Genomic DNA, 26,555 nt, shown 5'->3' with positions numbered 1-26,555 from the left:
TATGCTACGGTAAGGTTTTCTGGTCCATATTAAAAATAATTAGGACAATAGATACGAAAAAACATTTGGAAAAAATAACCCAAGCAAGGAATAGTTTTTTGAGTGAAAGTAAGTTCCTGATCAAGGTATCTGGTCATGTTTTAAATAGACCCTATATAAAAACATGACTGGACAGGATATCTTGGTCCCAATAAAAGTTTGGGATTTAGCAGATCTCTGCTAGTTTGGTACTTTAACTGATCTCTGCTGGTTTGGTACTACCTCTTGGTTTTTGTTCTACTTTTCTTTAAAAAGGTCAGATAATTCCCCATCAATCTCTATCACATAAATAATTCTGCATATAAGTAAATATATAAATACACACACTCTTCCAAGGGGAGAGCTGGCAAGAAGCAGAACACATTCTTTAAATATAGTTATCCATAGGAGAAGTGGCAGAACCTGGAGCCAGAGTCAAAAGAGGAATCAGCCTAGAATCTCTACATACCCACAACTGGACTAAGTCCCCCTTCTTGACTTCCTTTGACCATTATCTAAAGTCAAAACAGTGTTACCCATTACTTGAGTAGATTACTTGCATAGGCAAGAGTAGTAATAAATCACTTTAATTGCAACTTCATATGTAGTCCTAGTCTTTCCTGCCTGACATTATCTTAAATGGCATATTCCAAAGATTGAAAGAAGATAAGACAGAGTACTCATTTCCCTAAAGAAATTTGCTTCTCCAAAAATGATTAGTAAAGAGGACCCCATTTTGAAAAACCTTTTACCAGGAAAAGTACCCAAGTGTGTGTGTGGCTATACACACATGTGCATGCATAATATACATATTGCAGAAATATGCATGCAGATAAAGATACTCACAAAACATACATACAATAAAAGGAACTGTATATACAGCTATAAGTGCATCAGCACCAAAACAAGCACACATACATACAGGGCCTATTCCTCCATACCTGTGCAAAGTCATACTTCAAATAAGTTTTAGTTTTAGATACCACTGATCGCCTTGAAAAGGAATTGTTAGCCTATTTTATTGCTCATATCTTAATTCTTTAAAAAATTTAAATGCAATCACAGGAAGCTCTTGAACTCATCATACACCCCTCTTTTCTGTCAGTTGATTAACTTCTAATTAAAATAGATTACAGTTGTTAAGTTGAGTGGGCAAGCACTTCTTCAGAATTGTGTTGCAGCTTTTCTTTCAGTCCTGGGTTCAAAGTTACATGATACAGGAAACCTTCTAAAGCATGTCTCTTGTATTTCGGATAGCACAACAAAGGACCATGCTGAAGACCATGCCAAAGATCTGAAAGATGAGAGCATTATTTTAAACTTTAAAAATGCAACATTTGTCACATATGAGCAAAGTTTCAGAGAATGTGAGTGGTTTTTCTTGGGAATTAATCTCTGTTCGCTAGACTTCAAGATCACAGTATGATACTACAAGTATTTTATAAGTTTTTTCTCCTTATTTTTCAGGAAAAAAACCCAAATGTCCAGATATTTGGGCTGTTGGTTTGATATCTGAGCTTGGCGATTTGTCTGCAAATGTTTTGTCTCCATTTGGGGGGTGGCATCTTCAGTGCGCTTTGAACTATGCTCGTCTGTCAGAGCACTGACCTTTACATACATTTTTGTGTGATGTAAATTGGTGTGGGTGCTATTTGTCCAGATGTTTCTGAGTCATGGTCTGGTTTTGAGCTAGTTGATTGGCTGGTTGTTGTTGCTGGGCCATAGTCTTCAAACCAGGCCAGTGCTCTGAGAGACAAGCACAATTCAGAGTGCACTGAAGATGTCCCCCCCCAATGGAGATGAAACGTTTGCAGCCAAATCGCCAAGCTCAGAGATCAAACGAATGCCCAACTACCAACCCGAGCTACTAATATTAAAATGCTTATCATCCAGGTATCTACCTGATTCTATTTTATTAGTATTATGTTCCCAGCCAGGTCTATGTGAATTATTCTGACTGGCAAATAAAACTCTGGAGGCTCTTGGTGCTCTGTGAGTTTACTTGTTTTGTTGCAGATGTTTCATTACCAAACTAGGTAACATCATCAGTGCTACCAGAGATTTTGCTTTAATGCCTGATCTAATGTCCCTATCCCAGAACCTACCTACATAGATAGATGTAGATGTAAATAGGTACATAGATGACCGTTTATTTTAAATTAAATAGCTAAAAGAAGTTAAAATATATATTTTTTATTTTTAGTGTTGTGTCTTTTATAATTTAAAAGTAAAAATAATAAATAAAAGTTGTTTGTTTATATTGTTTTTAGGGTTTTTTGTATACCACCAAGAGTGTGAGTGTGGTGAGCGGCCATATAAATATGATGAAATACATGAAATAATGTAATGAAGTAATATAAATATGGATCATTAAAATTTGAAGAAAGTCCTTTTACTTCCAAGATCCTGTTCTTGGTTGTGTGGAAGCAATTAACATCCATATTTTTCACCTAAAACATGCCATTTACAGAGAAGGATCAGGATTGCATTTATTTATTAATTATATGGCACATTCACATCACAATTTGATCAAAACACAAGGGATAAAATACAAAATATAAAAAAGATCTAAAATATTATATCTAGATTACTGATATACTTTTTTGCTTTTTTAGTCACAGCCAGAAAATTAACAGTCTCATTATAGGTTCTATTTTGGCACTCTGACACGATGTGTTGGAGAGTTTGTTGTTTGGCCACATAGTCATAATTCAGTGATAGTATTATGACTATAATGGTCAAGGAATCTTACATCTTGCAATGCTTTTAGAGCAAATTTTTCAAATCTCAGATGTATGGACTTCATCTCCCAGAATTCCCGCAATCAGCATGCCAGATGAGGTCCATGCAAGGGAGACTTACAGTGATTCTCAGTTCTCTTTAGTAATCTGCTATAATTTCAGTGTTTTGGAAAGATTTCAGGTTTGTGTAAATACAGTGTTGTTGATGATGACAACAATAGTCAATACAATCAGATAATTACTTACTGTGATTCCAGCAATTGTAATCCCAACAATGCCAAGTAAATGAAGATTTGAATTAACGAGAGTCTCTATTTCAGTCATACAGTTCTGTTCAAAACATGAAAGACATTAAAGTCTTAAATCCTTTCCTAAATTTATTAATATGAATTCTCAACAACCACCTCTACCTGTGGCAGATTTTTTTTAATCTAGCACCTTATTATCTCCTTTTCCTCTTTTCAGCTCTTTTCTCTGATCCTAAGAGATGCTAGAACACCCTTCCTGCTCATTGAAAGCAGCCTTGATTCACTGAAATAGCATACATAGGCATCTGCAGAATGTCAGGATACAAACTATGCCTCTTATGTTTTTGATGCAAGCTTCCTCTTTTGCCTCCCATGCAGATGCCTGCGACTACATTCTTTTCTTTCCCTGGATTTGTGCCTCTCTAGTTATGCAGTGCAATTTTCCAGGTCTACACATAGAGTCAGTCTATGAATAAAAATACTGGAATACAGAATTGCACTGTATCACAAAGTGGTGTGTGGCATGCATGGTTAAGCTTATATTTGCAGGCAGGAAAATCAGTAAAGAGAAGCTGAACTATATAGCATACATTATCTATGACAATCATATAATGTAATTCTATTTTCATTGAAAATAAAATTAGACTGTCAACTATGTATTTGTCTAGTTTATTTTGTTTGAATTAGCTATGAAAGTTCACACAACCAAAATTAAGTTCATTTGGTTAGGTCTGCCATATAATTCTATTTGGACCCAGCTCTAAGTACTTTCTAAGAGAAGGTCACCCGGAAATTTTGGCTCAGGAGAAGAAATCAGATTAAACTAAACCTCTCATGAAGCTACTCAGTAAGAGTGAGGGAACCAACATAATCCGTTAATCCTGCAAGTTGCATGAATAATGTAGACATCCTTGCATGTAGAGGTAGTGCTTAACTTACAACAGTTTGTTCAGTGACAATTGAAGTTACTATGACTCTGTAAAAAGTGACTTTTGACCATTTTTCACACTTTGCAGCATCCCCATAGTCATGTGATCAAAATTCAGACACTTGGCAACTGACTCATATTTATGACTGCTGCAGTGTATTGGGGTCATGTATCACCTTTTGTGGCCTTCTGACAAGCAAAGTCAATAGGGAAGCCAGACTCACTTAACAATTGTGTTACCCAATTTAACAACTGCAGTGATTCACTTAACAACTGTGGCAGGAAAGGTTGTAAATTGGATCAAAACTCACTTAACAACTGTCACATGTTGAGCTCAGTTTTAATCATAAGGACTATCTATACATGGTACATATTAACCAAACAATAGAATGTAGGTAATTATTTTCTCTTTTTAAAAAAATAAACAGCAAACTATACATATGATTACACTGGGGACATTAACCTTTTTTTCTGCATTATGAACTGGATGAGGATAATTCATCCACACTGCTACTTGCCATGGCATGACAAATAAATTTTAAAAAAAATTTGCTCTTATTTTTCATTTTAGCAAGACCAGGAAATGGCAATGACCAGTTCTGACAACCCAGGAGGTTACAAGCAAATTGGAAGGGTGGGAGAAGCAATTGGCTGCAATCAATACTGCTTGCTTTATTTTGCAGTCTTCTTCAGATATATGCATGTGTCTATAATTGGCAAAGCAAACAAATTGCTTACAAATCATCTTGCTGGCATCCTACTTTTGGTGCCAAATGGCTCCTGTCCAGGTCATCTCCTCTGCCTCTGGAGATGATATTCCCAACATGTCTCACCCCATTTCCAGGTTATTTTTGACTTCCCTATCAGGATGACATGACAGAGGATGACATGACAGAATAGAGGCACTTACTTTAGATGACACAATATCTTTTGGACAGGTGGGTTTTACTTGAGCGTCACTGTCTTTCCCACAACATTGAAGCTGGAGGGAGAGAGATAAGATATTACAAATCTTCCCACAATAATCATTTTCAGATGATTCAGAAAAACCCAAAATACGCTTATCACAATTATATTATTCAAAGTGTATACTTATTGCAAAGTATAACATGAATTAATAATTCCAATCCAATTTATAGATACAAAGGAATCATCTTCCATTCAAACTTGACTGGTCTGTATGGTTATGGATATTAGAGTTGCCTCAGTCTGGCTAGTATTCCACCTTTAACCTTGTTTGAATTAACAGAACTACTACACTGGTTCTCATATAGGTATGTGCATATGTGCCTGGTGTTCAGTAACCGTATGGTAATAATATGGATAAAAATTAAGCCCTTTTGTAATAAGGGAGACAGCTCAACTCCAAAGGCAAGCTCAGATCTGGAAGCAAATTCATTGCAGTTGTTTGTTTGTGGCATTTTTTTAAAAAAAGAAATTATTTACACACGTGCAACATGGAGAATAGACTATTGCACGTGGTGAAGTAAATTTTTAATGCTTAGCAACACTCTGGGTAGAAACTTCAGAGGAAAGTTTTTGGGAGACTTTATCCAGCACAGAGGCAAAAGAGAGTAAGCATTTGGGTTTCCTTTTCCTTTCTAAGAACCGTGAGCAACAGATCACGCTTTGGGAAACATTGATCTACGTCCTGCTAAGGAAAAAGTAAACTTAGCAAATGATGTCAGAAATATATGTGGCACAACATTATCTCACCATTGTCATGAGTAAAACAGACTATATTGGTACAGATAGTCTTGCGAAAACCAAGAGAATTATAATAAAGTTTTTTTTTAAGGAACGGTGGTAGAAATAGTTTTATACATGCTACCTTAACTGTCAGGATGAGTATAATAAATGCATACAGCCTCTATGCCAGGATTCTTATTATGCCTTCCCGGTAATGATGCCTGCAGTGTTTTCAAGATATCACATGTGACTTAATGAAACTTCAGGGCTTTACCAAAGTCTTCCAGAGGAAATGTCCATATTTAGGAAGATTTAGAAAGATGTGTTTACCAAGGTCTGGAGAGATTGCTGACCATTATAGTAAATTAAGAAATCACAGAAATGACTGAGAAATCAGGTACCACATAGAATCTAGCTTGATTTCAATAAGAATAAAAATTCCAGAAGGGGAAAGACAAACATTATGCAAACTGAATCACTGGATTCATTGTCAAATCATAGTATTCTGAAATCAACTAAAAGCAACATTGGTGAGCACAATTTCTGAATTCATATTACTCACTGCATCATGAAATCTGATGAGTGTTTTGTTTTTGCTTTGATCACTGATGTAGTTTTCATAAGCTTTCTCATAGATAACTTGGACTTCGTTGACTGCCTGCAGAAATAACAATCACAGTAAGCAGACATCCTAATTAGATATGAAGGATAGTGAAGAGACCAGCAGAACCTGTGGAACCAACTTCCCCTTGAGCTCCGGATGGCCCCGGATCTTCGGTCCTTTCGCCGCGGCCTTAAAACATTCCTTTTCCATCAGGCTGACCTGGACTGACAGGGATTTTTAAAATGTTTTAAACTTATTATTGGGGCTGCTAGTTTAATTCTTTTTTAACTTTTGTATTATTGTATTTTTATTGTTGTTAGCCGCCCTGAGTCCTTCGGGAGATAGGGCGGCATATAAGTCCCCAAAATAAAATAAAATAAATAAATAAATAAATAAATTTCAGTAACAGGAAACTCATGGCTTTCCTCCAGTCCTCTGGTTCTTCTACCACTTGAGAATGTGGTAGCAACAAAGAGGGCTGCAGTCGACCTTAGGGTAGAAAGTTTTATCTATTTAGAGAAATAGACATGTCGAAGAGTGAACCCAATTTGAGAGTACAAGAAAGCAAGCCCTAGGCTTCAGCTGGGGTACAACATGACTGATGGATGGGGCATTGTGGATAGGATGCAAAAGGAAATTGGGGAGGTTGGGTAATAAAAAACATTGCCACACCAATGACTGAATATGCAATTAGGAAATATCAGATCTGTACATTAGCCTAGGAAGTCAAGAAAAACCTTCTCCAACGAAAACAATAAAACCCCTTTTCTGTATATTTGCCAAGATACATTCATGAAATCACCAGAGTTTGTGTTTAATTTTTAAGAGATTTTACAGTTTTAAACTATTTTTCAGTTTAAGATATTTAGGGTAGCATGTGGTTAAGCATTTCATTTACCGTTTTCTTGCCCAGAAAAGCAAAAACCCCTGCAGCGATTTCAGCAGCAAAAATCACCAACAAGCAGGTAAAAAACTACAAAAGAATGGAGATAAGATTAGAGGTTAAACTTTTATGGAAACTTGAAAGCAACATGTAAATCCACTCTCTGAGATTTAGAAATAGCAGTTTTAATAACAGAAATACTTTACATAGGACAAGATTAATGATGCAAAAGGGAAGGTTCTAGTATCTAGTTCAACTTTCCTTAAATCAAAGTAATTTCAACCTTTAAGGAAAGTATGGGATAAAAAATATCAGAGAAGTATTTCTAACACTACAATATATCCAAAGCCTTTGTAGTAGAGTTCTTTTTATGCTTTGCTCAAGTGGTAAGTCTCACAAAATTGAAACAAGACAGATTCTAAAAAATTGAATACTGAATTGTAAATTAATGCTTCATGAATTCTTATAACCACTTAGATAGAAATATGTCCTGTGAAACTGACTGTGAATTACTTCTGACTAGGACTTTAGGGTCATGATGGGTAGATAATAAAAGGACCTCCAAGTTACTGTATTTACACAAAAGGTTTACATGTTCCACCTCCCTCTTTCTTCCAATATACAGCAGATTGATTTTAATATAGATGTCCTGGCTTAAAAAAACTGTAATTTATTTAGCAGGATATGATGTCAGATCCACCACTCTTTTGTTTTTAAGTCTCTTTTTCTTTTATGCCAGCTTTGAACTGCTCTCTGTTATGTCAGAAACAGATCTGTTTTTAATACCAGTCTGCTAACCAGGATCTTAATTTACAGTTTGATGTTTGAATTTAAAAACAGACTTTCTTGTTTTGGACTTGGAATAAAGCAAAATACAAATACTTTAGAAGAGGGACTTTATGTTCATGATTGACTTAATGTACAATGATTTTGCATCTAGAGAGAGCTCATGTCGTCTTACTGTACGTGTCGATTACTTACTGCTCCAAGCAGGCACTGAGACTCTCGTGCTGCTCCACAGCATCCAAAAAATCCCACTGCCATCATCAGTACTCCTGCTCCTATCAGGACATACAGTCCTATAAGGGAAGACAGAATAGGCAAAACAGCCATAAATAACTTTTTAAAATTCCAATATTGTAGACACAAAAGTTGGATGAATGATTTCTCCAAGGGAAGAATACATTTTCCAGGAATTTCTCAATGGGAGGACCCCCTTCAATCAACAATCTACTACTGAATCTGGAAGTGGAAGCCTGGTGTCCTCCTGATGTCTTATTTTGGGATTTAATTGAGGCACGGAGAGCTAGAAACAGTACAGTGAAAGACAGGACACTCAGATATGTCTCTAAGCCACCTTCATAATTAAACAATTCAAGTACACCACCCTGCATCCTTAAAATTTCTCACAAACTCTCTTCTGAGATGAATATGGGGGTCTCTGAAGGTATGCCTGTGCTATAGAGCTGCAAGCTTCTCAACATAACACCTAAGGGCATAACTCTGGTTTCTTGATGGTTAGTTGAAGGCTAATCTTCTTGCAGTTCAATGGATATATAAAATATAGCTCTGTTCTGATTGAGTAGCAGAGCCTCTGTAATGCTACACTTACGGAAAGGGTTGACAAGGTTGAAAGATGATTGTGTGGTGTGTCGCACAATTTGTTGCCACATGGCAAAAAAATAAATTGGGGAACTAAGTATTGCATTGGCAGCCATCTCTCTGTTGCTCTTTCCTGCAATTCATATTTCTTCTGAGTACTATATAAAATACAGCTAATAAAACACTGAATTATTTTCATAGTTCAGGTTTCCATCTTTACACTTTATTTAATGCTCTCACCTGTGTGGAACTATACATCTTAATGTTTTCCTCCAGCTTCTTTTTCCAAAGACTGTGTTACCCAAACTATTCACGTGTATCTACTCAAAAGTGGAATAAAAATATAGCACAGAATTTTAAGAAAACAAAACAAGTATTCAGGAATGTTTTTTATAAATATTTTAGTTTAACCTACAAGTAGGGACAGAGGCCATTATTCTGCCGTTCATAATGGAAGTCAAGTCTTCTGTGTCAAATTAATTAAAAAGTTTTTAATTCTGCAACATTTCCCAGCAGTTTGTTCTTGCCAAACCAGTTTATTGCATTATTTTCTGCCAAATAGGTGACTTTTATAAATTTCATTAATAAATACATTAATTACTTTTCAGAGAGACAAAAAATATAACAAGTTGCAAAGAAAAATATAACAAGTGAGGTATTCAAGATAACTCAGAGACTATATAAACTAAACAAAGGCTCAAAATCTGTCTTGTAATAAAAGATTATTCTGAATAGAGCATGTAGTCCTGTAGATTTATTCTGAATAGTCGAAGTGAGTTAGTGGATAGCTACCAAACACTTTTTCCTAATAAGCAACAGCTTACTACTAAATATTTCTGAAGCATAAAAGTAAACCAAGTATCAAGGGCTTACAATGATGCAATTTATGGTCTTGGAAATGCATAATGATTAATAATTAACTCATTTGAAATGAACATCTTCATGCACAATTTTAGGAATTGAATGGTTCAGCAATGTGCTTTAGGAAATACAATAATCATCTTTCAAAATCACACAACTTGATGAAAAAACGCTGCTGTTAAGCTAATGGCAAACCATGTTTGCCCTAATTAAACTTCTAAGAGCCCATTTCAACTTTGTTTGCACTTATTCTGAACGTCATTGCACTTACTTGTTCAAAATGGTCATGCCGTATTTCCCTCCTATTAATCACATTGAATGCAAATATGAAAACTGAGCTGATTTGGGAGTACACAGATTAAAAAGGTGGGTGATTATGTGAAAATACCTTTTGAGGTTGCAGGTGAAATAGGTGCAAGGCTCAATTGCTCCACAAGATGGCGGAATATACTCACTTTTTAAGAGGTTATTTTCACGATTTTTATTTCAAATGAATTTGTTAAAAATATGTCATTTTTTTCAATGACTAAACCTGCTGCCATAACACAGAGAATTTATTTTGATCCTTCAAAACAAGTTTTAGTTCTACCTATATTATGCATAAATTAAATAAAATTACTCTGAAAATCTAAATGCTTGCAACCTGAGTTTTGAAGCCACTTTCTAAAGCATATACTTACTCTAGCAGATATCTTTGGTATATGTATACCTTGTTATTTCCCAGAAAGTTCTGATCTTTGCAGGATGGACTATTTTTAAATACTTTTTTTTACCCCTTATCCTTTCTTTTCCTCCTCATTACTCTGAGGAATCAGTGGCACAAGCTTTTTAATCACATATTCTCTTTTCCAAATGCAACTGAACATTACCAAAGACAAAACCATGACATATGAATAATTTGACAATTTTTTTTAAAAAAATGTTTTTGATATTATATAAATATGATGAATCTTGGACAAGGGTCATGGCTGCTATTTTTGAAGGTAATAGACATTACAACAGTCACTCTGACAAAGAATGTATTTTAAGCATTTTAAAATATACGCTGCCTTTTCCATGCTGTAAATCAGCAAGCTCAAGCTGGCTGCCTTATCAGCAATTTCATTTAACTCCAACTGCTTCTTTAAAGTCAACTACGGAGCATGGCACTCCTTATATGGAAGAGAGGGTCAGCTTGAAAAATCTTGCTCCTCAGCCCTTCACTGTGGCCTCTTGAAATACATAAGCTCACCATCTGTGGTTTAAACACACTGTGAATGATAAAAACAAAATGTATGGGTCCAAAATGACTTTATCTTGTTTCAGTAATTTCTCTCATTCATATTTTCCAGATGATGTCACCATGAATGGAGGGAGGGATGCAACTCAGTACCAGGCTCTATTAGAACTTTGCAAGGCAGATCAAACCTGTTGAAGAGTGCTAATTGGCCACTCTTTTTATTCTCTGTAGATAGCTCTCCCTAGAGCACCAGACCCCTGCTCTTCCAGGAGAGAATGGGGTTGGTGAGATCCCTATTGCTTCCTGTTAGCAAGCCTTAAGAGAAAGCTTTACCTAAAAAGGACAGTTTAGCTTAGTGATTTATATGAGTGAAATGCCAACAGCTACACAAGTAAAGGGCAACCTGGTAAAAACTCGGAGTGTACAGAGCAGGGTATCATGCATTAAACCATCATTCAAGGGAATAAAAGAATAAAAGAACTCCTACTGTAGGGAAACCAAGGTTTGCAGGGGCTGCCATGAGCAAGGAGAGCAACATAGGCCATTGAGCAATTACTGTTACACTTTCTGTTCAACATTTCATAGATTTAACAACATTTTTCTTAGTACCTTTGCTCCGTGGCCATCGTCATTAAGGTAAAGGTACACAAGCAATCAAAAATTATTTGATGCATGAGAATAACATTCAATAAATTTAATTATATTCAGATTTTAATTTAATCTAAATAGAATTAAAAATTTTATTTGCCCATTTCCTCATTTTTTGCCCTGGTCAAATATAGCTTGAATATTTGTGGCTCCTCTCATGCTATCCAAGAGCCGAATGTCTCTAAGTAGGTAGCTATGGTGAAGATGCACACCATCTGTGTGACAAGCATCCTTGGAAGAGCCTCTGTGGTGAAATAAAATTGCCTCATGACCATCTCAGCTCTATTTTTTCCAGTCCTTGCCAAAAAAAAAAGGGGGGGGGCTTATTTCTTCTTACATGAGATCAAAGCTTTTCCCCCTTTGATTTGCTCTTAGCAATAAGAGAGTCCCATCTAAGTATGGCAGAGACATCAGTTGCCTTGCAACAAGGCTAAACATCTAGAAAGAAAGAAAAAGAGTACATTGTATGACGAACGAAGATGAAGACAGTCTTTGTACCAAATAGTGAATGCAGAATTCCATCTCACTGCACTGCTTATGGGATGGTTGGATAGGACTCTGCAGCTGCGCAGTGTGTAGCATTGTTGGCAACATGAACTACTATATTGCAGACAAGAAAGCTGGGCATTCATTGTTTCTTCTCTGCTTCAGAGCTCTGTCTCTAAGGTGACATGCAAACTTTCAGCTAGTGTTTCCACACATAATTAACCTCAGAGGAAGTTTCCTTGTTTATGCAGCTGATATCTAATTTACTTAAATCCCGCAGCACCAATTACACCATGTCTAATGATGTAAGTCCTTCCTAGCAAAGCTAGTAACTGCAACCATTGTGAAGAGACAAGACAACAGACAACTAAATAAGGAGCTCTGGTTGGTTTTTATATAAGCTGATTTAAAACAAAGCAAAACAATGGAAAACATAAGACATACAATATTTATTGTAACACCTTTATAGATGCATGGAGACAAACACCAACATCAACACTTCCAGTGTTCTTATGTTCCATCAATAGAATATAATTTGGAATATGGAAGGAACCATTTGTCTTGGTAATTTGGAGACAATTTGGAAATATTGGAGACATGTTGCTCAGATATGGGCATTATAAACTATTGGCTTCTTATGGCCTCCAATCATGAATTGTCATCATGAATTGCTATTGTTAATATTTCAGTAACTGTTGTCTCCAGAGTTTTCAGCATAAACCACTAAATAATAGACATACATTTTCCAGCTAGTTATTGAATTGAGTAATTTAAGCCACAAAAACTTTTCCTGAACCAACAAACCAAAAATGTCTCAAGTTCCATCTTGGTTTTTCTAATGACATTAATATGTCACTGTCCTCACCATGGCCTTTGCTCCCAAAAGGATGCACATTATGCACAAGGAAAAGTCTCTTTCCAGGGAGCTCCAGAACATTCACTTTTCTTGTTAGACCAGCTATTCAGATTGTGAAACAAAAACTTTCCAGAATAAAATTCCCTTAACTGGCATGTTATTTATGGTGTTCCAGACATGTTGCACATAATTATGGGTATGCATGTAGATTCCGAACTCTGAAGAGTTATCCTCTACTATCCTAATAGCCAGTCTGTAAGGTCAAATTGCATGGAAGAATTGATGCTTTTGAATTGTGGTGCTGGAGAAGACTCTTGAAAATCCTTTGGACTGCAAGAAGATAAAAATCAGTCAATCCTAAAAGAAGTCAACTCTGACAGTTCTTTGGAAGGAGAGATACTGAAGCTGAAGCTCAAATACTTTGGCTATAACTATAACTCCCTCCTGTGTTTTTGCATGCTCACGTTTTATCATGGCAGTGCTATGAAGCTGAGATTTGCTAGTAGCATACAAAAAAGAAATGATACTACTATCTTAAAATTATTGGTTTCAGCAATTATTTTCTTCGTAGTGGGTACTTTCCCAAGTTTTATTGCCAAGAATTCTAAATAAATTTCTGGAGCATAAACAGCTCCCACAAATGCAATTGCATACAAGAGGCAGATATTAAAAGAGGAATTAAGATTAAGATTTCTCATTTTGAAAGAGAATCCAGAGACTTAAAATGGCTCAAGATAATTAGAAGCAAGATAATTATATTTCTTTTCTCTCTTTCCTCACAATTCTGCCAGTAAATTAGAGAAAAAGATTATATAGATTTATTTGTGTACTTATTTAACTGAAGCAGGATTTGAAAGCATTTTACAGAATCAGATCACAATTGTAGAAAAATATTGTACACATATTGTCTCAAAACTTCTCTATGTCTGTCAAAATGTCTCTAATTATTATGTCTCATAATTAAAGATTTGGAGTGCAGCACTCTAGAATGTGTGTTACCACAAGTTTTTATTTGGGCATAGTTGAAGTGACTTGGTGGGGATGAACGTATCTGATTTCTCTACCAGGCCAGTTCTACGGCAGCCAGATTTGTTCTATTAAAAAAGGCTCCTAGGGAGCTGTATAGAAATTCCTATATCTCTCTGCTGTTCTCTAGTAATGCCCTATTTCTCTGCACCCACAAAATCGATAAGGAAATTTCAGTATCCTAAAAACTGCATTGTAAAGTAGCCTTGCAGTAGTAGCTTTAAACGATTAATTAATTTTCACTGTAGTTCTTTTGTTGTGGAAAAGAAGGAGGACAGACTGGGACAACCTTAGCAGTGTTTTATCAGAACCACTCAATCCACCTTTTCAAGTAGGAACTGGGACCCAAACAGCACGTTACATACTTTGTTTGAAATGACATCATTTCCCCCCCCCCTGTTTAATCGTGTTCTATTCTCAGAGACTGCCTAGACAAGTCCCTGCAGTTTGCTTGGCAAGATTATTCAGAAGAGACATTGCCTCTTTCCTAGGACTGAGAGAAAGTAAGTTGCCCACAGTCACCCAGTTGGCCAAACTAGAACTCATGGTTTCCCAACTTACAGAGCCCGGGTTAAATCTAACATGAAACCTAGGTCCCAACCAAATATCTTGCCTCTTTTCAAAACACTCCTGCTATAAAATACTAGACTTGTTCCTAATTACCTAAAGTAGAAAGCTACTAATTTAAACATATGTCTGCAGGAATTACCTTCAAAACTGTGTTAAAGCTGATTAAATGTAAAAAAAAGTATGACAGGTTGAAGATCTGAAAGTAAATAATATTTATTACCAGATTTACATATTATCCTAAATTCTGCCACATCACAAGCCAGTGTAACTTCTTGGCATCTTGTAAGAGCCAATTCTGGTTTCTTCCTCTTAGTATCCTCTTAGATTTCATTTGGCTTTCACAGTTTGCAAAGTCAATAAGCAGGGTTTAATCAAAAGTAGTAAAGCACCGAATATAATTTTAACTTGAGAAGAAAAGGAAAGCTGCAGTGGGGCTGGATGAAACAAGATGAAACTTGCTCTTATTTTAGCTACACTTTTGTGTAGGCACCCACTTCCAAGGAGGATATCTGTTAGCTTTGAGGGCAGACATGACTTCATATCCTAAAAGCACAAGCTGTTCCATTAGGTTTTTCTAAAACAAACACCAGCAGAACAAGCTCAGAAAAGGAAGGGTAGCCACTCCCTACCTAAGATTTTACCCAGAGCAAATCTGGCAACAAGAAATAATAAGGTGGTAGAGAATTGTGGACATTCTTCCCAAATAAGCCCAACAGAGGAGGTAAGAAATGCTAAGAAGACTAGGAAGAAGAGCCGTTTCTATCCAAGTATCCCCAAATGTTTTGGTTTGGTTGTTGATTAATGTAATATATATCTTTCAATAAAATGAATACCCACACAACTTTATCAAAAAGTGCCTGACCAGGCAAACCACTACAGCACAGCCAACAAAAGCTCTGAAAAAAAATGACATTGCCATACATCAAAAGCATTTCAAAAACAACCACATGGCATCGTCATTGCATCCAAAACCAACTAAAGATTTCACCATAGTTTCAGCTAGGAAACAGTGAGTATCCTAGACCAAGCTAAGTTAATAATAGAGTGGAAGGTTTGGAGAGTAAGACAGCAGTTATAGACAGATAATTGGAGAAAGAATTGGAGAATTGTGAGGAAGAAGACAAAGGCTCAAATTCTGCAACAGCATATTAATACAAGATTGAAGACTGATAATACAGGAATAATTGTCCTAAACAAAATTCCTATCAGACCTCTGGGTAAGGGAAAAGAATACTCTCTGATTATAATCCCATGAATTTGGTTTACAAAAAGAAATTTAGTTCTTTTAGAGGAAATTAAATGAAAGCAAGAATGGTTTGGGGTACAACCAAAGCTTATATGAGAGATTATTTTATACAACAAAAACTAAACTCAAAAAGAAGAGGCAAGGGAAAGCACAGGCTATTTTGGATGAGATAAAAAGAAGAATTAAAGAAATTTGCAGAGAAATATCTCTCATCAAATTAAACTTTTACAGTAACAGACATTGATGTTAACAGTAAGAGCAATGGAAATAACAATGAAGTATGTAAAGCAAAAAAAAAATTCAATTTGCAAATAAACCAGGGAAATGGTTGCTGTATAATCTAAGAAAGGAAAAAGAAAATTATATTGAAAATTCAAGGGGGAAGTCTGCCTTAACAGATAATATGGCTATGAAAAAAATGTTCCATCATTACTATCAGGACATGATGTTTCATCACTATAAAGGACATTATATTTCTTCAATATTTATAAAAACAAAATCTACCAAGGATTACAGAAAAACAAAGGCAAATTATGAATGGGCCTATAACAGAAGGGAAGTTTCTAAAGCTATTAAAAAGATTAAACCAAGAAAGGTGGCTGGACCAGATGGATTATTAGGTTTTTAATGTAAATGTTTTGAAGATAAGCGTTTCAACCTCTACAAAATATGATGAATTCTATTTTATAGGAACTTTGAAAGAGGCTAACATAGCACCCATATCTAAAGACAGACATGATTTGGTTTAATAAGAAATTACACACCAATATCATTACTGAATAATGATCATATGTTTTCCACAACATAAAAAATAATTTTGGAAGAATTTATTCATGAAGATCACTGTGGGTTTTTAGCCACATTGCTGTTTTTTAGCCAAAAGACCAAGTACAATGTTAGACCTGTGTTGGACATTGTGCAATATTTTACATAATAAAAAACAAGTTGTGTTCTTTTTTTTTGATGCAGAGAAGCCTGTTGGACTGGACTTTCATAATTAAAGTTTTAGATCAGAGGTCCCCAACCTTTTGGGCAGCAGGGATCGGTTTCATGGAGAGAGGTTTTTCTGTGGACCAGAGGGAGTGTGGTTTTGTGTGCTGCCTGCAACCCATGGATGGGGCTTTGCTTGTTTGTGTGGACCGGTTGCTGACATGCTGCAGCCCAGTACTGGTCCATGGACTGGGAACCTTGTTTTTTAGAGCATATTAATTTTGGAGACAAATTTATAAAATGAGTGAAGTTGAAAGCACAAATAGAAAGCACATTTTTTTGTTAGTGGAGATCTAAGAAAACCAAAGGAGCATGACAGGCTGTCTACTCTCTCGTGTCTTCTTTATTTTGGTTCCTAAAATTCTGAATAGAGATATACAACATGAGAAGAGGATAGTAGGAGTAAAAATTAAATAAAAGATGACATGAAAATTTGGTATTGGTTTTGGAAAATCCCTTAAAGTGAGTTGAAATATCAATGAACAAATAAAAAAAATTGGGTCATTAGCAGGTTTCAAGATTAACAAACAGAATACAAAGATGTTAAGAGAAAATATGAGCAAAGAGCAAACACAAGAGCAAACATAAAATATTTTATAGATGGCATTTGGATCCTAAAAAGTTGTCTTGTATGTATCCTAATTTACAGCCCAAATGTTGGAGATGTGGCAGTTTGGATGCTACTTATTTTCATATCTGGTGGACTTGTAGAAATATAAAAGCTTTTTGGATTAAAATTTGGTGGAACATTCAAAAGATTTTTAAGAGAAAGATAAAGTTTACCCCACAACTATTTTTATTGGGTGTTATTACAGATGGTGATACTAAAGAAACTAACTTGATGTTGAACTTGATAACAGCTGCAAGGTTATTGGTAGGGCAATATTGGAAGAAGGATAGTTTGCCTACTATAGAAGAATGGACGTTTAAAGTGTCAAATTTAGCAGAAATGGCTAAGATTTCTGCTTATCTGAAGGATCGTTCACAAGAAAGATACATTTCGGTTTGGAGAAGATGGATAGATTATATTCAGAATAAATATGGGACCAAAAAGTTCCATTTACCGGTAGCTTATGAGTAAATTTTAGATTGTTATTATTATTAATAGTTCATTATAGCAGAATTTTTATTAGTTTTAATTATATGGTATTATTATTATTTTTAGTATTAGTATTGTTTAATAATTCGTTTATGTTTTTATTATTACTATGTTCACTTTTATTTTGCTTGTATTTACGTTAAAGGGGAGTTAAAGCGCATTATGAACTTGGTTATCTATATAGTTGGTTAATGTTAGTTAGATTATGGATTATTATATTTGTAACCCTGTACTCAGCTCTGGGAAGTGGGGGAGGGAGAGGGGGGGTTTGGGGGGGGTTGGTTTTGGGGATTATATTGTAATTTTTATAAAAACTTTTTAATAATAAAAAAGAGCAAACAGAACTGATGAATAAAACAGGTTTTAAGATGGACAATAAAATAATTGGGTATTACTCTGATAAAGATGAATTGTATGTTATTTCAAAACCTGCTATGTTAAAATATGGAATAAAGTAAAAAAAAAGTAAAAAAAAAATGTTAAGGTGGGAGAAGATACAATTGTCATAATTGGGGAGAATTTCTCTGATTAGGATGAAGATTTTGTTATTTTTGTTTCATACCTGTTTTGACAACTAATGCATAGATCTTGACTTATGACCAAAATGGAGCCCAGAATTTTGATGGCAAGCCTTTGTGGTCATAGGTTGAGGTATCACATGACTGGATTCAATTTTATAATGGTTGTAAAGTGAGTTTCTATGGTCAGAAAGTGAATAATATGGTTGTTAAACAAGCCTGTTCTTCTTAATGGCTTTTTTTTGTCAGAAATTGGCAAAAAGCATAGGAAACTGGCAAAAAATGCTGTACGTTGGGATCATGCTGCAAGTGCCCAAAATGCAATCACAGTACTGTGGGAGCGGGACGAGCAGGAGTTGTAACTTCAAGGATGGGTTGTACATGGATTTTTAAAAGTCTGTCATAACCTTGAATGATCATTACACCACTGGTTATAAGTTGACAACTACTTGTTTCAATTAAAGGCAGAAAGAAGTTTTGATTTTGAGCAGTGTAAGACTCAGTTTGAAGGGTACAAATGATGAACATTGATAAAATGTATAAACTTCAAATTAAAATTTGAAACAGAAGAACAAGTGAAAGAATGTATAATAAAATGGTCTAAGAATCTGGGTTATAACATACAAACAGAACAGTGGGTGAATATGTGATTGAAAGGACTGATATTTATATTGTTATAAATATTATATTTTAATTTTTGTAAAATGATGGTAAATCACTGGTATGTATCACCAGAGAAACTGCGAAAATGCATAAAGGTACTTCAAATTTATGTTGGAAATATGAACAACAAGATGGGACATTTTACCATGCTTGTGGGGGGAAAAACTATAAAATGTTGGATTTAAATACATACTAATATATTAAATACTAATTCCGAAGATTTTTAAAAACTAATATACAATTGAAGACAAAGATTTTCCTTTTGGGACTGATAAATAGTTAGGAAAAGACATGGCATTTTGTTTTGATACATAATAACTGCAAGGAGGTTATTGTATGCACAAAGTTGGAAACACTTGAAATTACCCAGACTGGAGGAATGGATAGTGAAAATGTTGGAACTTGCTGAAATGGCCAAACTGACATCTTTGACCAGAGAACAGACATTATCAAAGTTTATTGTTAACTGGGAATCTCTTATAGACTTCTTATGTGAAACGGAAAAAAAGGAATTATGATCTATGCTTTTGATGATTTGAAAAAAATAGATGATTGAAAAATGAAAATCATATTGTAACCATGGTGTTGGTTGTCAACTTTAAAGCCCTACATGGCTTGGGACCAGGTTATCTGAAGGACTGCCTCTTACTGGTTACATCCACCCAACCCTCCAGAGTGGGGAGGCAAGGAATGTTGTGGATCCTTTTTCCTAAGGACACAAAAAAGGGCATTCTCTGGGGTGGCTTCCTTTCTTTGGAACATCATCCTCACTGAGATTAGACTGACCATCATTTTGAAGCTCTTTTGCAAGGCCCTGAAGACCTGCTTTTGCCAAAGGGCCTGGGAAACCCAAAGTGAGATGGAGTCCATCAAGTGCCTTGATTGCTTGCTTGTTGTCATCAGTGGGATGGGGGTGGTTGTTTTTACTCTTTGTATATTGAGTTTTTATTTTTTTGTAAGCCACCTACAGTCACTGAAAGTGACTGGCAGCCATATAAATTCTCTAAATAATTAAATAAACCATAGAGTAAGAGATAACTTTATACTTTTAACTTCTGTAAAGAAAATGGGAAGTTATTTCTTTATATATTTTTTCTTGTTTTTTACATTTTGGGTTTTCCATTTTTTGCGCTCTTTCTTTTCTTTATTCTAGATCAGTGTTTTTCAACCACTGTTCCGCGGCACACTAGTGTGCCGCGAGATGTTGCCTGGTGTGCCGTGGGAAAAATTGAAAAAACACTGACCTAGGAGACAGCGGTGAGAGGAGGAGGAGGAGGAGGAGGAGGAGGAGGAGGAGGAGGAGGAGGAACAGCCGCGGGCGGAGCGGCGCTGCAAGACTCTCTGGCGGGGAGCGCTGGGCACCGGAGCCTTGGCTAAGCTGACGGCCCTACTTTGCTGGAAGCAAAAGCCCGGGAAAAGAAGTGGGCTCAACCTCTCTAGGCACCAGGGCTCCACGGCAGCGTAGCTCCGCCCCCTTCTCTGGCTTCGGAGGGTCTCTTCCTGAAGAGAGAGAAGCTGGGGAGAGGCGACCGGCTCGCTTATCGAAAGATGACGGACGGGCGGCTAGCCCGGCTCGCCTGAGCTGTCGCGTGGTTGGTTGCCTGCAACGTTCAAAAAAACTCTTCTTCCCCAGCACGCGCCGCTTACTCCTTACTCCCCGCGCGGCTGAGGATGCGAGACTCCCACCTGGTCGGCTGCCTGGCTCCGCTTTCTTTGCTTGCCGCGACCCCTCGCCCCAGCACAAAATAGAGGGATCTGACCGCTTCGCTCTTGGAGGCTTTGCTTGCGTCTGAAAAATTACATGGCTGATTTTTTTTTAACCTGTCCTTATGATACGTTGCATAATAAAATGTCCTTTGGACCAAAGCAATTAAAAACCTTTGGGGTTTTCCCCCCCCTCTGGAGTGAAGTGCTTTTGATAGTAAAGGTGAGAAAGAAAGAAAAAAGGAAGGGAAAAAAGGAGAAAGGGGGAAGGGGAAAAGGGAGGGAGAAAGAAAAAAAAGGAGAATAGAAAAGAAAGAGAGAGAGAGAGGAAGGGAGGAAGGAAGGAAGGAAAAAAAAGCAGGAAGAAAAATTAAAAAGAAATGCAAGTAGCTTCCAGTTTCCACAACAAGTAGAAAGCAAGAAATTGAGAGAGGGAGGGAAAGAAAGTGGGAGAGAGAAAGGCAGGAAAGAAAAGAAGGAAGATAGAAAGAAAGAAAGAGAAAAGAAAGAGAGAAAGAAAGAGAAAAGAAAGAAAGAAGGAAAGAAAGAAAGAAAGAAAGAAAGAGAAAGAAAGAAAAATAAATGAAGGAGAAAAATGCAGAAAGAAAAATTAAAAAGAAATGCAAGTAGCTTCCAATTTCCACAAGTAGAAAGCAAGAAATTGAGAGAGGGAGGGAAAGAAAGTGGGAGAGAGAAAGGAAGGAAGGAAGATAAAGAAAGAAAAGAGAGGGAGGGAAGAGAGGGAAGGAAGGAAGAAAGAAAAGAAGAGAAAAAAGAAAATACAGAAAGATAAATTAAAAAGAAATGCAAGCTTTCCTTTTCCTTCACAGCAAAAACAAACAAAAGACCCAAAATAAAATAAAATAAAATAAAGAGGATAATAATAATAATAATAATAATAATAATAATAATAATAATAATAATAATAATAATAATAATAATAATAATAATAAGTTGGAAGGGACCTTGGAGGTCATCTATTCTAGTCCAACCCCTTGAGAACACAGGCCATCCTCGACTTACGACCGTTCGTGTAGCGACCGTGGGGAGGTCCAACGGTGCGGAAAACGGTGGAGTGCCTCGTGATTTTTTTCATGAAACAAGTGTGCCTTTGCCCAAAAAAGGTTGAAAAACACTGTTCTAGATATTGGTTTCTTTAAGTTTTTTAACTTTATTAAAATCTTAATAAAGTCAGAGCAACAAAATAAATAGCATCACTACTAAGGGACCTCAGACCCCATAAATATGGGTCCTGATCTTCCACTCCAATGCTACCTACAATGAGTACAATTGTTTCTGTTTCTTGAACTGGCAATCAGTTGTCTACTCCAAGTAGGGTTAACATATTTGGACTGCAAACCTGTGGAGTTTTTTGTCTCCCTTTGCTGCCATTTCATGGATCTCCAGATTTGTGCAGCCCAAATACAACAACCTTTATTCCAACATCTATTTCAGGTAGCAAATGAGAAGCATGAGTGGAAGGTGGAGTCTGAGCCCTAACTGGTTTCTAACAAACCAACTTGTGCTCTCACAATAAAGAGTTGATTTAAAGTCATGCTGCTGCTGCTGCTACTAAAAACAGCTGGAAAGTGGAACCATGTGCAAAATGGAGGAGCCATTCCCCCATTGTGTTCTATGATTCCTACACTGGAATGGCAATATACGCAAATTCAAATGTATAATTTATCATTACAGTTCTACCAGCGGTTGCCTCTGTATCAGAAACAAGTGCTCAGGAACAATACCAGAAAGGAACTATCACAAAGTTTTCCAAGGTTGGCTGTTGTGGCCTCTAGAAAGTTGGACTAGCAGCACTAACATTGGATTCACTGGGAATACTACTCCCTCTGATTAGTGTCAGATCTTCAGAGTTTTAGGAATAAAAGTTTAAAGTCTTACTCTGTGAGATCTAATTTAACTGTGAAATCATCAGCTCCTCTGATATTTTAAATAGCTCATTAGAATTGGTTGAGATGGAAGGCTAATTTATTTATATCCACCTTTCAGAAGTAAAGTTTGCAAATAATATATAAGAGCTGAGATTTTGTAAATGGGCACGAGAATCCTAAAGCACTGATTATAGATACCCAGTTCAATGTAAGTTTGTTACTTCCCAAGCACTATCATTTGTTTGTAATCTCTGAGATCATAACTCACACTTTGTTGGCAAGTGGATAGATTATGCAGAGATCGAATAGTGGGAGCTCATACTGCCTGACACCCTTTGTGGAATTTAATTGAAGTCAATAAGGAATTTTATTCCACCTGGCATGGCCTAACCTGTACACTGCAATTCATGTTTGAGCTATTAGCACAGCTGCCAGCCTGTTTCCAAGGGGACGGAACCGGTAGACGGAAAAGATGAGCTTTTAGAATAAGGCCAGGAAAGAGATCCAACAGCAAAAGCCTACTTTGTGGGCAGTGATGGGACTTTACATAGCAGGCATGTGCCAAGTCAATGGAAAGTACAGGACTATAACTGTAAATTATTGTAAAGTTAAAAATAGGGCAGATCTAGCAGAACCTGTTCATAAATACACAACAGACTGAAAGAAGGAAGCAAATTCCAGACAGTTTCTAACAGTTATAACCAGTATTTCATCTAACTATCAAGCTAATCAGATATTAGCAAAACTGACCTGAGCAGGAGGACAAACTAGTAACTTTTTAAATCTCACATACCAGTATCTCATTTCACAGCTTTTTCTAGTAGCTGTGTTTTGTTTTGTCCTTCAGCCATAGAATTTGCTCTAAATGTTTATTAGCTGACCAAGAAAAGTAGGTAAATCTGCTTATATTAAAAAAAGGGCAGAGAATCAATAGCCCCCAATGCCAGCATTCCTAAGTTACTGGATGTCTGAGAGTTAAAGTTCAGCAACCTCAGATTGGGCAGTTTTCCCATTCTTGTACTAAACAAAATAGAGGCTCACAGTAACGTGAAATTTTACACAAGATTTTGCAAATGTAAAACTACATTCATGCCAAATATCAACATACAATTTATAAACATTTGTAAAATTTAGATTCAGTCTAAACCGGACTGTATTTTTTTTAATGAAATAAGTGTTTTTGTTGGTTTATTAATTTATTTATTTCTTGACTGTCCAAAGGGACAAACGCACAGGTCTCCTCTCCTTTTATTTCCACGTTCATTCTCAGTGTAGGGTGAAAAAAAGTGAATGTCTGAAAATCATCCAATAAGCTCTGTAGACATGTCTCTGTGGGAGATTCAAACTTTGGTCTCCTGTTCAATAACTTAATCATTACACTCAGTCTGAAGCAAACTAGCTGGGCATGCAAAGCAAGTGGGGATGGCAGGAGGAAGCTTGGGAGCCCTGAAAAAGGTATAGCTGCTTAATGATTTGGAGAAAGATTTTTTTATTACATTGCAATGTACTTATTTCAAAGGATTTGCACAGCTCTACTTTACTAAAATAACTACTGGCTATGAGAAAGTTCAGGTGGAAGATAATTTTCTCCAGATACTTCTATGAGTCTTCAGTTGGCTAATAAAACTAGGCACTTGACAAATTTGTCGGCTCAGACTCATGTTTTTGTGAGATGAGTAGCCATATAAATGTGATGGGTGCACTGCCTTGTGGTTAAAATACTGGACTTGTCGACCAGAAAGTTGGCAATCTGAGACCCAAGCACCACATGACAGGGTGAGCTCCTGTTCTTGCCCCAGCTCCTGCCAATCTAGCAATTCAAAGGCATCCAAATGAAAGTAGATAAAATAGGTACCCCTTTGGTGGGAAGATAACAACATTCCGTGCACCTCACTGTGTAGTCATCCTGGCTACATGACTACAGAAGCATCTTTTGACAATGCTGACTTCCTCAGCTAGGAAACAGTGATGACCACTGCCACCTAGAGTTGGGCATGATTGGGCAGAGGAAGCCTTTTACCTTTTTATAAGTATGATGCACCCATGAATTCTGCAATGTACTGACCACTTCTGAAGTTTTTAACAAATTTGTCTTTATGGGTAATGAAACTAAAACCCAAACCTTCATTGTACATGATAGCTTGTCTAATGGGAGGCTTTTCATGCAAAAACGTTGGAGACAAATGCAATATATCCAGGATTGAATAATCCATTTAAGGAGTTTGCTTCAGGAAAGTCATACCATATCAAAGAGGATCCATCTAAAACCAACCTACTACATCCGTATAAATACGAAGTCTGTGATTCTTGAAAACATGATAAAAAAAAGATACCCAAAGAAGGAAATGTAACATTATTTTGGACTGATTTCATTGGAGGTGCTTGGTTTTGTGAAGACAGTGAATAGCTATACCACTGCCAATGTAAATAACTAGGAAGAAAGATATTTAAGGTAACTCAGCAGATTTACCTCTCTCTGACACATGGACTGCCTGTTTTTCTTTCTTTCACCAAACATTTGAGTAGTTGCCTTGCAGAAACACAACCACAAATTATATCAAGCTGTTGTCAGTTGTAATGGGCCAAAGAACATGAAACAGCACTGCCATTGATAATGGTAAAATAGCAATGTTTCCCATTCAGATGATGAATTGGGCTGTTAGGCTCCAGAGAAGAAGCAATAGTAGCCTTGGTGCATTACAAAGGTAGCCTCAGGACACTGAATGCAGCCAGTTGGCCCACCTTTGTGGAATTATGGATTCTGGCCATCTGTGTAGGCATCCTTATAGACTTTTTTTAATAGATAATTTTATAAAGTCTTGCTTCAATATATGTAATACCGTGTTTCCCTGAAAGTAAGACCTACCCTGAAAATAAGCCCTATCTTGATTTTTGGGCATAGGCCTAATATAAGCCCTACCCCCAAAATAAGCCCTAGTTTTTGAGTGAGGTGCACACCTAAAAATCAAGGTAGGGTGGGGGTAGGGGGCGAAGCTGCCCTATGCACCCCACACCCACTTACCTTGCAGCCAGGCCTCACATGAATCAACACCTGCCTTGCGTCGTTGGCCCACTTCTTCTGTGGTGCTCCCCAGCCTGCATTTCACGGTCAGAGGCCTTTCTGGAAGGCCTCTGATGGCAAAATGCTGGCCAGGGCTGATTCTCAGCTGCAGAGGCATTTCTTTCGGCCACAGAGGAAGTGGGCCAGCTGGGTGGGGCTGTTGGTGCCCCCGCCAGAAGGTGAGACTGTGGAAAAGAACCCCCCTCAAAAAATAAGACCTGGTGCCTCTTTTGGAGGTAAAAATAAAATAAAATAAAATAAGACCGGTCTTATTTTCAGGGAAACATACTACAATAATACAACTGATAGTCAAGAGCAAATTTCTACAATCGCTGTTGATGAAGAAATGGTCAAGAGCTGAATTTGATTTCTAATTATGCTTTCTTTCAAATTTTCATCGTTGATGAATTATTTAATACAATTTTCCTCCAGGGCATCATTAAATAGCAATCTTGCCAGACAGATCACTATGACCAAAATGAGACAATGTAGGGAATATTTATCTTGAACCTAATCATACTAAAGCCATTTTAAAAGAACAAATGCTTATCAAGTTATTGATTTCTTTACAAAAGTAGCCTGCCACTCTACTATTAAGAATTATATCTTTTGCTCAAACTTTCCCGGCTAATACATTTTTCTTTTGGTTAATATCAAAGCTATTAAAGAAGATAAAAATCTGCTTGGAGATTCTCTATATGTCATCTTTTTACCCTTAAAAATTCCTATCAAATACAAAATTGACAGGGCTTTGTTAGCTCTGGCATCTTGCCTTTAGATCTTACTATCAAATTTATCAAACATTGTTTTACTACAATCTTATTTTATAGCTGAGTTTTATCCTGTTTTTATTTTTATTTTTTATTATATAGTTTTGTTTATTTTTAAAACATCTTCTTAGTTATCTCTAGTGTTTCTGTTTAAGAGTAAGAAAAAAATATTTTATTACTTAAATGCTCTCTGGAAGAAGTGTAATTACACTGTGGTCCCCAAAGTATTTAGCTAT

The 26,555-nt window shown here is 36.4% G+C and overlaps 1 protein-coding gene across 1 annotated transcript in view; it reads right to left on the bottom strand.

Moving 5' to 3' along the window:
* Positions 1-1,007: 1,007 nt before the first annotated feature.
* TSPAN2 (tetraspanin 2) overlaps positions 1,008-26,555 on the bottom strand; it is a 50,812-nt gene continuing 25,264 nt past the window's right edge. Inside the window, exons 3-8 of the mRNA XM_083359732.1 lie at positions 8,093-8,190; positions 7,127-7,201; positions 6,187-6,282; positions 4,846-4,917; positions 3,006-3,089; positions 1,008-1,312 (exon numbers count right to left, since the gene is read on the bottom strand). Of these exons, the coding sequence (XP_083215858.1) occupies positions 1,247-1,312; positions 3,006-3,089; positions 4,846-4,917; positions 6,187-6,282; positions 7,127-7,201; positions 8,093-8,190 (491 nt within the window). The 3' untranslated portion in view covers positions 1,008-1,246. The remainder of the gene's footprint in view (positions 1,313-3,005; positions 3,090-4,845; positions 4,918-6,186; positions 6,283-7,126; positions 7,202-8,092; positions 8,191-26,555) is intronic.

This window comes from Vipera ursinii (assembly GCF_947247035.1).
Source record: "Vipera ursinii genome assembly, chromosome: 3".
NCBI classification, from domain to species: Eukaryota; Metazoa; Chordata; class Lepidosauria; order Squamata; family Viperidae; genus Vipera; species Vipera ursinii.
The sequence above is the reverse complement of the archived record's forward strand: the minus strand, read 5'-3'. Positions and strand labels throughout refer to the sequence as shown.